The following is a 14,516-nucleotide window of genomic DNA, read 5'->3' as shown; positions in this document are numbered from 1 at the left end:
ACGACACACTGTGGTCCTTCGCTGGTCTCCATAGCTAAAGCTTCACGAGCAGTTGAAAACGCAACATTAGCACTAGAGCAAATCGGAAGGATGCGAGCTGAAAGAGGGCTTGTGATGGATAGAGCTCAAACCTAGAGGAACGCTCGAGCCAGTTGAAGAGTGAGAGGATGAGGATAGTCCACTTGAATCCTAGAGTAACATTTGGGAGAGAAAATAAGGAAGATAGAGAGACTTGATCACAGGAGTGGAGGCGGACATTTTTAGCTGTGCAAAGCTTCTGTTAAATATAAACAGGGTAATGTGGGATGACAACATGCAAACAACCTTTTACCATTCCAAGTATGCATTGAGCTCCTAATCCTTCTATGATTTCGATTTATTTTAGAAGTTCCTTGCGAAAGCTCTCTCAGATATTTCAGCATTTTCATCAACCAGTGAAAAATATAACCGAATCCTGCCAGTGAGTCAGATGAAATCAATCCAGCAACTAACATCAACAAACTAGTAATAATACTCTGAAGTTTACAAATCTCTGTTTGTCAAACTCAATATTCCTTTTGAGCTCTTTGGATCCAACTAATGGGGCATCTAACATCATCACCCACAGAAGCTTTGATCAAATTAACATAGTGAATTCAACTCAAGTTGCTTGCTTTTGTGGGACATAGTATGATTCTTTTCCTTATCACTACATGATATTCATGCATTAGAATTAATGCAAGGTGGTTTTCAAATGGCGTATAGGATATCGAAAAGTTTACTCAGGAAACTTATACAGATGCCTCCTGTCTTTTACTTTTCAGCAAGTAAATGAACTAACAAGAGCTTATGCACAATATAAGGAATTTATTTTACAGTACAGACGATTATGTCAAAGGACATTGTAGTAATGTCTTGCTTAGCTCAAAAGTTCAAGTATACGATAGATGGCTTTACCAACTCTACAAACATCAAGATGCATTCTCTGGGATAATCTATTATTAGCCTTGGAGTAGGTATATTCTGGATTCAAACCAAATGAACAAGGATCCATAGTCAATAAAATTCGAATTGCAATTTTCTAGATCGATCCAAATAATTCACAATGCTTTTGCTTCTTCCCTGTTTATTAATTCACTCACAGCCACACCACTAGAAGAAGAGCTTGTTCTTGCATTTAGCATTTCTAAACTGATACAGTTACTTTAATCAGCCAATGCAGACAGTTCTGTGAAATAAAATGTGTGGAACTCAATGGTTGATGCCAAGGGATGCCCTGTCAACATGCTCCATTTGCATCGTAAATTAACTCTTAAGCATAACTTAGAAACATGCAGTCATGAGCTACATGGTAAGGGCAGAGCAAACTAAAACCTCAATTAGGAGGACCGCCCTATAGGGTCCTTCATTTTTCATTTCTCAACCTACGTAATGACCTTTGGCATGCTATCAGATACCTGCATACATCAGTTTTTATGCACTACTTCCAGCATTCCCAGAATCAATCAAACGTTGAGAATCTTTATTTTCTGTATAGGATGAAGGATCTTACCCGAAAACTAATGACAAATGATGCACTTAGAAAGCCTTTTCCATCTATTTCCCTTACTGGCATGATAAGCAAAATCTTGTTGCCAAAGCACACAACAATTTCCATGGATATCTCCCCTCAATTCCTTAAATTCAAGTAAGGAGACAATGATGACACTGTCAGCTAGGAAATAATATTGAGAAGATCATAAATCTTGAAAGATATTAGGAGCAGGAAATACAAATGAAAATTGGATAGTAGATCTCAAAAAACAAAGGTAACTTACCTGCTCTATGTACCTTTGATAGTAAGTGGGGATTACTTCCATTATATTGACTCATCCGAGTCATCCGTATCGTCTTATTCATAACCCTATCATTTCGCTATTTGTAATCTCATTTGATCGATAAATCTGAGTTCCAGATGATTCTAGAATTGTTTTGAGTGACAAGCATCCGATGATATTTAGTTCCTGCAACTTTAACCTATCAAGGCCTTCAATTTCGGCTAAGTATAAACATCCTTCAGCTTGTAATTTCTTCAACCTCCTGGATTTTGGAAGGTCTAGCCTTTCCATTGAAGTGCAGTATTGGATATCTAAACTTTCCAAATACTCCGACCTATCAAGGTCTTCAATTTCGGCTAAGTTGCAGCAATATGTAGCTATTAATTCCTTCAGCCTCCCGTATTTTGGAAGGTCTAGCCTTTTCATTGAAGTGCAGTATTGGATATCTAAACTTTCCAAATACTCCGACCTATCAAGGCCTTCAATTTCGGCTAAGTTGTAGCAATATGTAACTACTAATTCCTTCAGCCTCCCGGATTTTGGAAGGTTTAGCCTTTCCATTGAAGTGCTCCCTTCGATATCTAGCCTTTCCAAATACTCCAACCTATCAAGGCCTTGAATTTCGGCTAATTTGTAGCATCTCTTAATAGTCAATTTCTTCAGACCCTCGGCTTTTGGAAGGTCCACCCGTTTGATTGAAAAGCAGGATGTGATATCCAAGCTTTCCAAATATATCAATTTGTCAAGACCTCGAATTTCAAGTAGATTCACGCAACCGCGGACAACTAATGTCCTTAGATGGACAAACTGTGAAACATCCAGCATTTCGATAGATCTACAACTCCTGACTTCCAAGGATTCGAACTTGAAGGGCGTGTTTAGGGATTGTGGTGATTCCATTTCTTCAATGTCCATCGGTTGGGAGCATTCTGAACTCTTTAATTGCGTTGATGGAAGCTCCTGGATGCACTGGATAAATCCGCAGACCTCAACTCGTAGTTGCTTGAGATGGGCTAGGTGGGAAAGCGAAGGCAATTTGCGACTTTGACAGGTGACGCCCAAATCTATTAAGCTGGAAGGAAAGTCCGGCAGCGATTGGAGCTTCTTGCAGCGTGTAAAAATCAAGGCTTCGTAGGGAAGAAAGATTACACATGCTTTCTACCATTATCCCTTTCAGATTTCTGCAATCGCGAGCACATAACTCTCGGAGCTTTCTCAGACTCCCAATACCACTGGGTAATTCTTCTATACCACTCACAGAAATATCTAGAATCTCTAGATTCTCCAAAGACCCTATGCTATTTGGTAATGCAGAAAGGGATTCAGTACAGGATAGATTGAGTTGTCGCAGTGCTTTAATTTACCTGTTTCTGCTGGAAGCTCCCCAAGGCAGAAACGAGGAACGGGGCGTTCGGTGCCTGCATCGGCGCCTACTGCGAGATGAAGCGCGCGGGATGAGCCCAGCTCCAAGTGAAGGAGGCCCTCCGTGTCTTCAGTGGAAGCGTCGATTCGCTTCAGTCTTTTACACCAGATGAGGATGAGAACCTCTAACTTCTCAAAAGCTGAGAGGAAGTCAGTATTTTCCAAGGATCGACAATACGAAAGGTCTAGATATTTAAGCTTCTCTGCCATCTAAAAAAAAAAAAAAACAATAATGAATGTCGATGGGTGAGTGTAGAGTCATTATGATTCAAAAGAAAGCATAAAAGGAGAGGAAAAAAAAGACTTTAATTCTTACCTTGAAAAAACTCCATCCTCCCCATTTCTCATTTATCTCACTTCCATGCAATTCGAGCACAGCTAATTCCTGCAAGTGAAAATTGTTTACTTCAAAACTCGTGGGACATCCTTGCCATTGAAGCCATTTTAACTCCTCCATTGAGTGCTCAAAATCTCCACTAAGATGTGCCCCGTCCATGGAAAGGAATCTTAGCCTCGTCAAATTTTTGAATTGTTCTGCTGTGTAATTGTTGTCATCTCGCTTGGCTATTTTGCTTTTACTTAGATCAATGGCCTCAATCTTGTCTGTTCCCTGCAAGCAAGAATCAACGTTTATTAATACTAAATCCAACTAAAGTAATCTAATATTATTTGTTCATATCGCGATTGACGTGCATTAATGTGTTCAAGAGACCAGCAATGCGAAGATATGATTTTTCTTTTTACGCCAATAAACAATATTTATAAAGGCTAACAAAGTGAACAATGTCAACTTCCATTTTGAAATTTGGCCATATAAATTCGGATCTCAAAAGGAATTATGATGTCATGGTTCATTCAAAGTAAAAACTTTACAACTTGTAATTTTCTTCTTTCCCATACTGCAGCTTCATTACCATGCTAGTTAAGACAAGCGTGCAATGCAAGGAATTTAATCAAATTGCAATGTGCAAAATCAAAAGTTGATTTGATCTATTTTATTAGAAATATTTTTTCTCTATGTAAATTTCACATTAATTTTTTGTGTATTTACTCGACCGTGCTACTTAATAAAATAAATAAATAACACAGTCTTATTTTCCATTGGAATAATAACTAATTACAAGAAACTAAATATTGTGATAATAGTTATATTAATATATCATGTACTTATTATTTACTAGTAGTAACTTGAAATATTCTTAATTAATTATTTTCTAATCATAAATAACTAAGACAATAATATTAGTTATGCTAATATTCTCTACAACTTATTATTTTATCGTAAATTTTAGTTTAGCAATAGATTACAATTTGATATATTCATAATCATAAATAACTTATCAGCTATATTAATAATCTCTAAACTTACGATTTTATCATAAATTTTAGTTTAAATATAAATTAAAATTTGATATAATCATAATGATAAATAACCGAGTTACTCAAATATAATAAAAATATTAAAAAAATTAATTGTGGAAAGTGCAAAGCATTTTTAGAAATGAGAAAATTGAAGCTATTTTTGGCTACAAGCCTACATGGAATAGCTATTCCTTGGCCCCGACAGGAATAACTACTCCTGATTTTAAGAGTATAGAAATTTCTACTCTGTTTTTTAATCAAATGAAGGAATAATTGCTTCATCAAAATAGAATGGAAATAGAATATTTATTCCTGAGAACCAAATTGTAGCAAGCTTTCACAAATAAAATAATAATAATAATAATTATGCATAAGAAGTCAAGAAGTAATACAAAAAGTTCATGGACTTCCACATGTCATTTTCTTGGAACCAGAAATTTTGCTATTGTACTTCACAATTTTGTACAAGATTTCGTGGATACTCACACGTGAACAACATAATAATTTGGGAAGGATTTAATCTCAACACTCAAAAGGAATCCATGAAAAAAAAAAAAAAATCTTCAACATAAGTAATCTACTCAGATTAGTCATTGCTCCCAAAGAAATGCTCAAGTGACTATTATAAATTGACTGTAAGATTAACAGGTTGTAGGTCACAAAAAAAAACAAATAACAGATAATTAAAAATTATTTGGAGATTCACTCCTTTAAGAATATGTGGCTAACATGTTACTATTATTATGGCCCTTGTCGACCGGTCACCGGCCATGGCCAAGGCCGGCGACCGGCCAAAAGAAGAAAAAAGAAAAAAGGAAAAAGAAAAAAAAGGAAAAATAAAAAAAAATAAGAAAGAAAATAGAAAAAAATAAAATAAAATATTCAAAAATTAAAAGAAATAAAAAAAATTATACAAATTTATCAAACGTGTTTCTGTTCATTTTTTATTTCCGGAACAAGTTTACCAAATGCGTTTTTTTGTTCAAAAATTGTTCCCCGGAACAGAAACACTTTTTTCTATTTCTGTTTCCTAGAACAATTTTTAAACAGAAACATTACCAAACGCACCCTTAGTAAGTCGTGCTAGTGCTTTGTCCTTGCTTCACACTTGGCGAGCATTTGTTTTATAAACACTTCAACAAAGGAGAGTATTGGGTGACCTCTCACGTCGCTTTGCCATGTTATAGGACGTCTTGTACAAGCAATTTTTCTACAATGCACTTCAGGTGCAACACTTTAGAAGAAGGATATGGAGGAAATTCTTCATTTCCTTGATAGATCTCAAGTGGCATTTCGATCGAGCTTATGCTGGAGGGTCCTTCTAAAGGTTCGGCATAATTGTAAAAGGAACAGACTGAGAGTTGTGAGTGGCTAACCCAGCCTCCTTCGTCCCTTGGGACCAACAAGGGGTAGCAGTACTTTTTCAAAATAAAGAAGGATATTTGGCATTTGTTTTTCAATCGGAAGTGGTGCATATTGCGGTTCTTTCAGCTGCTTGTATTTTAGATAATATATATGAAAATAACTTCGGATATTTTCATTCAATGTTGGAATAAACTAAAAAGAACTTATATCATTTTTAGCAGAAACACTCTGATTTCAACTTATGATAGTAACATGGATGAAGAACGAGATGGAATCGTAGAAAAATACTGAAATAATTATATAAACAATGTACATTTTTAGTTGTAAAATTTAGCTATACCATTATGTTTGTATAGAAAATATACAGCATATTCATTTTTTTGTTAGTTTAGTTTATTTTTTCATGTAGGACGAAAACAGACACTGACTTTGAATTTCTTAATATATGGATTGGTCTTGAGATTATACCATAGGTCGCACGTTGAGATTGCAAAAAGTGCTAGTCTTTTGAGCAACAACTTAAGTCAAACCAAATGATGGATTAAAGGTATTAGAGTCATAATTATGATTAATTTCACAAATACTTAATTATACAAAATAGAATTTTAGAGTATTTATCTCTTTACTTTTTTATGTAGAAAAAGTAAAACATTTCTCTTTCTGATGGCCACTGCATAAAAATACACTTCATGTCATATATATAATTTCTGTTAATATATATATATATATATATATATATATATATATATATATGTTATACATTATAAGAAACTTCTTTTCCTATCTAATTCGGTAAGCTTTAAATCAGACCTTGTGCTATGAATATTGTTAAATGGAATTCTTAACTTAATAAATAAGTATCCCTTCTATTCTCCATTATGGATAGTGACTAAAATTTCATGAGAAATGCGGGCATCATTAGTCCTATTATATTAATTCTAACATATGATTTATATATCCCGAGTAGTTACGTTTTTACAGAAGCATAGTCAAGTTATTTATTGCATGTGTCAAGGAAGCAACTGAATCAATTATAGAAATTCAGAAATTCAGGAATTTTTTCTTCACAAAATACCCCTATCAAGTATCTAATAAATTTGAAAGCACCTCAATTCTTTGAGATGACTTCATAATTTACTAAGAAATATCTCAAATAAGTTATAGTACTTTTCAAGGGAGAGCAATCTCCTACTTTCTAATCACGTCATGAAATGACAATGAAACGACACAAGGATACTAATATTAGAAGGTTCTTCATTCACTAGAGCAAGCACTAAGTAGAGGACCAACATTACTTTAATAGTAGAATATGGATTAAGGGAACAAAAAAAGAGAAATAGTTACCTTGTTTCGCTTTAGCACTTTAAAGGCTTCCTTAGGGTCCCATAACCTGCTATGCTTTTGAGGCTCCCGAGGGTTTTCCTGGCGAACAATTGTCCTACCAAGATCTCTCAAGTGGTCATGCATTTGAAGCTCATGATCATCTCCAATTTTTATCAATGACATGAACCTCAATACTTCAATTCCCTCCTTAGGGAAAAAGCAACAGGCGTCCCACATGTAGGATGCGATTCTACTGTCAGTGCCAATGAAAAAGCAAGAAATATCCAAAAATATTTGTTTTTGTTCATTGTCTAATGCTTCATAACTTATCTTTAACGTTTCTTGCACTTCTTTACAAGGCATTATTTTTAACTTGTCTATTGTCCCTCTCCAGAATTCCGGCTTTTCTCCACACAATAATGAACCTAAAACCTCAAGAGATAAGGGAAGCCCTCCAGTGAGGGATACAACTTCATGAGTGAGATCTTTAAAATCCTTTGAAGGAGAGTCCCTTCTTCGAAATGCATGTTTGCTAAACAGAATCAAAGAGTGAACATCATCCATTTCACTATGGTCATAGGTGTAGTCCACCCCAATTTGTTTAAGAATTTTCTTGTTTCTGGAGGTAATAATGATCTTGCTTCCTGGATAAAACCAATCATGATTACCAGCCAAATGCTCAACTGAACAACATTGTCCACATCATCAAGAAGAATGAGGACCTTTTTACCTTTAAACTTAGAGGAGATGAAGTTAGTCCCTTCATCCTGATCATGAACTTCATTTTTTTGATTCAATATATCACTAACTAACTTGTTTTGTAAGTAATGTATGCCATTACGCTTCGATGATTCCCTTACATCGGCAATGAAGCTACGATGCTCAAATTGATTGAAGAGCTTGTTGTAGATGACTTTAGCAAGAGTAGTCTTACCAATGCCTCCCATTCCATGGATGCCAACAAATAGGGTGGCATGAGATTTATTATCCATGGTTTCCATAACCCTACTCACATGATTATCAATTCCGACCAAATTCTTAGAAATAACCAATTCGAACTTTCTCTTCAATTCGCTCAATACTCCTCGGACAATCGATTTCACCAACTCAGCTTCATATCTGTCAAATGTGACCAGAGTTCAAATATGTGGCAACAATAATTTTTTATTGTTTATCTATTGAGAACACAATAATAATTAAAAAATAAATAAAATCTAGGAATAGATTGAAAGACTTTAAGAATTCTTGTCATACCACCATATATTATCATATATGCTAAGTCTAAAGTGCGAAATGATGGTGGTTGCTTCACATGGCGTGCGCCATTCTATTGTTACTCCAACAAAGTTTATCAAGCTAGGAAAAACTTGAGGGTATCACTTATGAATCTTAAATATTGAATATATTATGGATTGGAACCAAATTTTAAATTGGTTGTTTATTAAAGATATTAAGGATGACATAGACATGACTTTGAAAATTCATTGGAGTGCTTGAATAAGCAAAAATCCAATAAGCCAACGCAATATGAGAGTTAGCCATCAATTAACAAACAAGCCATAGTCATCACTTTTCATGCAAAAATGAATTTACATACCACAATGCCAATCTGAAAAGTTGTTCAAATTCTGAAAAGTTGTTCAAATTGTGATATTTTGTGAACTACTCGAATGCAATCGAAGGGATTTCTTCTTGTTTGCACAATTCTACGAGCTTGTAAGTTCCTACACGTGTCATGAATTTAGTATCATTCTAGATTGGTGCTCATTAGTTTTTATTGCCTCTAAGGATGACAGCATGTTGTACTTTATTTTCCTTTGGAGTATCTATGTTCTATGATTTTAATTGATCTTATATTGAGTTTATAGGGAAGTACACGAAAATTTTTTACCCAAAATAAGAACATTGCTTCAATATATGCAGGTGCATGATGCAGAAATTACATGTTGCAGATAGGAAATGTTTTGAAAATTCTTTAAACAGACATATAGTAAAAATAATCCTTTTTCCCTTTACCATCATCTTATATAACCAATCAAAAGATTCTTTTGTAAAATGATTTTAATAGCAACTAATCAGCGATATCAATGATTTAATAAATGTACCTTGGGAAGATAAAGAAATGTAGCAAGGCTTGGACGAGATGATGTTATGAGCTTTAAATAAAAATCAACAATAAATTGCATTATTAATTTCAAATAAATATGTTATTAGAAAAGTTTGCGATGAAGATTAATATAACGTAATCCATAAACATGAAAAAAAAATGGCACAATGTTACAAACTCTTTGGATATAAGAGCAAAAACTCATTCAAAAAATCTTATTTCCAAGTGGATGGAATCATAACAATAAAATCTATAATTAGATTCGTCAATATCATTAAAGCAAAATAACTAAGAAAAGGAACACTCATAGAACATATGCATCGCAGGATCTTACTGCCAACGAGATCTTACTGTTTTTTTCATATGTAACAAAAAGAACGAAAATGAAGCAAGTGAGAATTAGAACAACTAGTGAACACCCACACATATTAAAAGAAAGTATATGATGTTTTCGTGAAAAATTTTACCCATTGGCTTCATATCCTTTCAAGGTGCTGACTTCATAGAATACTTTCTTCCATTTACCCAAAATCGTTGGGTCAAAAGAAGACCTCTCCTGCAAACGCCTCTCACGCTCATCGAATCCCTCTCAAAATTGTTTTTTTTTTTATTAAAGATACTAGGGATAACGTGAATGTGACTTTAAAAATTGTTTAGAGCATTTGAATAAGCAAAAATCCTATAAGCCAACCCAATATGAGAGTTAGCTATCAATCAATAAACAAGTCATAACTTTTCATGCAAGATGAATTCAGGTCCCATAACACCAATCTGAAAAGTTGTTCAAATTGTGATATTGTGAACTACTTGAATGCAATTGATGGGATTTCTTCTTGTTTGCACAATTCTACAGGCTTGCAAGTTTAACTTGTGTTGTGAATTTAGAATCATTCTAGATAGGTGCTCTTATCAGTTTTCATTGCCTCTAGGGATGATTACAAGTTGTACTTTATTTTCCTTTTGAGTATCTATGTTCTATGACTTTAATGATCTAGTATTGAGTTTATAGGGAAGTAGAAGAATAATTTTTACCCAAAAAAAAAAAAAAAAAAACATTGCTTCAATATATGCAGATGCATGAGATAGAAATTACTTGTTGAAGATAGGAAATGCTTTGAAAATTATTTAAACAGACATATAATAAAAATAATCATTTTTTTGCCATCATCTTATATAACCAATGTAACATTTCTTTTGTAAAATAATTTTAATAATAAATAATCAAATTTATCAATGATTTAATAAATGTAACTTGGGAAGATAAAGAATTATAGCAAAGCTTGGACGCTACCATCTTATGAGCTTTAAATAAAAATCGCCAATGAGTTGTACTATTAATCTCAAATAAATATGTAATTAGAAAAGTTTGTGACGAAGATTAATGTAACGTAACCTATAATTAGATTGGTCAATATCATCAAAGCAATAGTGAATGGGGTGTAAGAGTAAAAAATCTTTTGATATAAGAGTAAATTCGTTAAAGCAAAAAAAAATTTACCATCATCTTATACTACTACAAAATCTTTTGATATAAGAGTAAAAATTCGTTCAAAAAATCTTATTATTCAAGTGAATGGGATCATAACAATAAAATTTATAATTAGATTAGTTAATATGGTTAAAGCAGAAAACTAAAAAAGAAAGAACAACTTATAGAATTCATGCACCGTAAGATCTTACTGCCAGCAAGATCTTACAGTTTTTTTATATATAAAAAAAATACGTAAAATGAAGCAGGAGAGAATTAGAACAACCAACATACCAACAAAAAAAAAAGGACTTAGAACAACCAGTAAACACCCACACATATTAAAAGAAAATAGAGAATGTTTTGGTGAGAAATTTTACCCTAGGGCTTCGTATCCTTTCAAGGTGCCGACTTCATCAAGTGCTGACTTCCATTTCTCCAAAGTCGTTGGGTCGAAAGAAGACCTCTCACGCAAACGACTCTCGCGCTCATGAAATGCCTCTCCAAACCTCCCAGTTTGATATCGCACGTCAGCTGGTTTCACTTTGTAGAATATAGGCAACACTATTTGCTTGTTACTATTTTTGCACTCCATTATTTGAACCAGTTCATCTAGGCACCAACTGCTTGTACCATAATTCACAGAGAGAATGGGGATCGAGATTTTACTGTTCCTAATGGCTGCCAAAAGCTCTGGTTTAATGTTCTCGCCGTGGCGGAGTTCATCATCATCTCTGAAAGTATCAATTCCAGCAGTGAAGAGCCCATGGTAGAGGTGATCAGTGAAGCCATGTCGAGTATCTAGGCCTCTGAAGCTCAAGAACACCTCGTAGCAGTTTCCAGTCGATGCATTATTGTTAGTTTCTGTCGGAGACGAACCAGATCCAATGAAATCAGTTTCTGTCAGCACAGTCATCGAACCAGATGCACCAGTATCAACACCCTCTGCATTTCCACTCGCATTAGTTTTCCTCTTCTTAATGAGACGATGCATTTCGGCCTCCGACTCTGCCATTGAGTTAAGCTTTCAAGCCCTAACAGATAAAAAAAAACCAGAATGCTCCTCAAAAAACAGGAAATGCCTTCTTGCCTCTTCTATTGTGGTCTGTCAAAATTTCAATACACATGAAGCGGTGGATTTGTTCGGAAGATGAGAAGTGTAGAGAGACTTATGACGAGACTATGGCATGGGTTTGTGGAAGAAGATGAAAAGGTTTTTGGGTTTTGGGGGGGGGGGGGGGGAATGGAGATTCGTCTGGTTCAATATTTTCCGAACGAATGCTCGGAACATATAAAAATATCAAAGCGTCAGGACAGTGAAGAGTCCCCTGCTTAGTCCACTGCTTGCGCCATTGAACTGTCCTTTTCTTTTGTTCATATATTTTCCATAAGAGAAGGTATTTTTGTTAATTATATTTCTACTCTTGATCCCACTTTGGGATATTTTTTTTATCGTAATCCCATATGAAATTTACCCTTCTTACTTTGAGCCTTGTAAATATTATATTATCAAACTGATAAACTTCATTTTAATAATGAAATATTGTATTATAACAATCACTTACTCTAAAAAACTTATTTTCATTATGTGTGTCGATGATCATAAATATCATCAAATTGCTGTATACATTTATTTTGTACCTGAGCATAGTGAGAAGAATGTCTTTTTGGCTCTGTTCTACCTTAATTTTCCCTTCTTCTTCTTCTTTTTTCTGTCAAACCTCAATTTCTTCTTCAAATCTCATAAAAAAAATTAAATGCCTTTTTACTTTTGCTTTTATTTATCATATATTTATTTCTTTATTGGTTTGATTTATCTAATCCAACCGGTTGGCATGCACCAATAATTCAACATTGCCTTCATGTGATGAAAGTTTCAATGCACAGGAGAATCCAAGGCAATCCTACCTAGGAAGAAGAGAACATGCGAACAAGTTTGGATGCACAGCAATGAAAAAAAATAAAACCAAAAATAAAAGAGAATTGCCATTATGATATTGCAAATTAGGAGTGTACAATTTTAGGTCCAGTCCACCCAGAATTTGAGAATTAGATCAGAAATAGCAATTCCTAATTTTGGGAACCGAACCGAAGCCAGTCCAATCCAATAAAACGCGTCACCAAAAACGAAACCTCACACCTAGCCCTAGATAAGGGAAGAAGAGAAAATAGATGGGACCTACTACATAAATCTTGTTTCTTTTTGTTAAAAATAATACTTCTGGCGTGAATGCAAGCCTCACAAGCAAAACCTATTTCCCTTCGTCCTAGAGCATTAAGGGCCTGTTTGCTAAAATGTGTTTTTGTTCCCAAGAACACAAACTTTTTTTTTTTGTTCCTGGGAACAAAAAAGGAGCAGAAACACATTTGTTTGTGTTTTTGTTCAAAAATTATTTTTTTGTTCCTAGAAACACATCTGGAACAGAAACAAGAAACAAAAAAAAGTTGTTTCTTGTTTCTGGAACAAAATTTAAGAACACATTTTCTCTCTCTTCCATTTTCTTCTCTTTTTTCTTCTTTTTTCTTTCTTTTTTCTTTGGCCGGTCGCCAGCCTGGCCATGGCCGGCGACCGTTGTCGAGGGCTAACGACCTCATCGGAGTGTCGCCGACCCCCTACGAGGCCGACCTTGTGCCGGGCTGGGCGAGCTCGATCTCGCCCAAATCCGGCGAGCTCGATCTCGCCCAAATCCGGCGAGCTCGGCATTGCCGAGGGCTGGCGAGCCTCGCCGTGGCTGGGCGAGGCCAAATAAGAAAGAAAATAGAAAAAATAAAATAAAAATATTAAAAATTTAAAAGAAATAAAAAATTATACAAATTTACCAAATGTGTTTCTATTCTTTTTATATTTCTGGAACATATTTACCAAACACATTTTTTTATTCAAAAATTATTCCCTGAAATAGAAATATTTTTTTCTATTTCTGTTCCCAGAAACAATTTTTAAACAGAAATGTTATCAAACGCACCCTAACTAACTAGGAAAGACGCGTGTAGGTATTTTTATCGCATTGGATAACAGTTTTACATCATCTTATTCATTGACATCATAATATTAGTAAGGGCATTTTTTGAGAGAGCACAAGAAATTCTCTAGTTTTCGGTTTTATATTTGTATAAATAGATAATGTTTAGAACTCAAATAAAGCTTTTTCAACCATAGAAACTTAAATAATTCTAATTCCACAGTTTTTTTTTCTTGGTCAAAAAATTCCACAAAGTTTATAGAGCTATTTCCTTACCTACATAATACCAATAATAGTCTCATCTTTGGGATTACTATTATTTTTAGAATGAAGTACTTAATTTCAAAAATGTGGAGATTATATATATTTCGAAATCAATAAATTTGAATTTACTTTCTTTAAAATATCATGAATTTCGTCATGCCCTTGCATGTTATAAAATGATTTTATTACTGTGTTTGGACAAAATGATAATCTAGAAGAGTACAAGCTCCCGTGTACACGCTTATATGGTCATTACATGCACAATTGTTCTAAGAAAGTAAACTTTTTATCATCATATGCTTGTGAATTAGATTTAATCCTAATAAATTATTTCAGTGACAGGACTAGTCAAAAACATATTCATTAGATTGATTAAATGCTTTTGACCCTTTAACAAATTAAATTCATGTCCTCATATAATCCAAATCAATCACATATTTGTATGC

At 34.2% G+C, this 14,516-nt stretch overlaps 1 protein-coding gene across 1 annotated transcript; it reads right to left on the bottom strand.

Moving 5' to 3' along the window:
* Window positions 1–2,784: 2,784 nt before the first annotated feature.
* LOC139883134 (disease resistance protein L6-like) lies at window positions 2,785–11,858 on the bottom strand. The gene is made up of 6 exons (XM_071867347.1): window positions 11,224–11,858; window positions 7,999–8,387; window positions 7,290–7,912; window positions 3,535–3,828; window positions 3,161–3,428; window positions 2,785–3,089 (listed from the first exon to the last, which is right to left on the bottom strand). Exons 1-6 carry the CDS (start codon window positions 11,856–11,858, stop codon window positions 2,785–2,787), a joined length of 2,514 nt encoding a protein of 837 aa, XP_071723448.1.
* Window positions 11,859–14,516: the final 2,658 nt, after the last annotated feature.

This window comes from Rutidosis leptorrhynchoides, unplaced genomic scaffold (genome assembly GCF_046630445.1).
Source record: "Rutidosis leptorrhynchoides isolate AG116_Rl617_1_P2 unplaced genomic scaffold, CSIRO_AGI_Rlap_v1 contig359, whole genome shotgun sequence".
NCBI classification, from domain to species: domain Eukaryota; kingdom Viridiplantae; phylum Streptophyta; class Magnoliopsida; order Asterales; family Asteraceae; genus Rutidosis; species Rutidosis leptorrhynchoides.
Note: the sequence above shows the minus strand (reverse complement) of the source record. Positions and strands in the feature narration are given on the sequence as shown.

Excerpts from the sequence above, each read along its gene's own strand:
- LOC139883134 (XM_071867347.1), bottom strand. The coding sequence starts at position 11,858 with ATGGCAGAGTCGGAGGCCGAAATGCATCGTCTCATTAAGAAGAGGAAA. Across the intron at positions 3,829-7,289 it reads AAGTGCTAAAGCGAAACAAG|GGAACAGACAAGATTGAGGC; the intron begins GTAACTATTTCT and ends TCTTGCTTGCAG. Across the intron at positions 3,429-3,534 it reads GAGGATGGAGTTTTTTCAAG|ATGGCAGAGAAGCTTAAATA; the intron begins GTAAGAATTAAA and ends TTTTTTTTTTAG.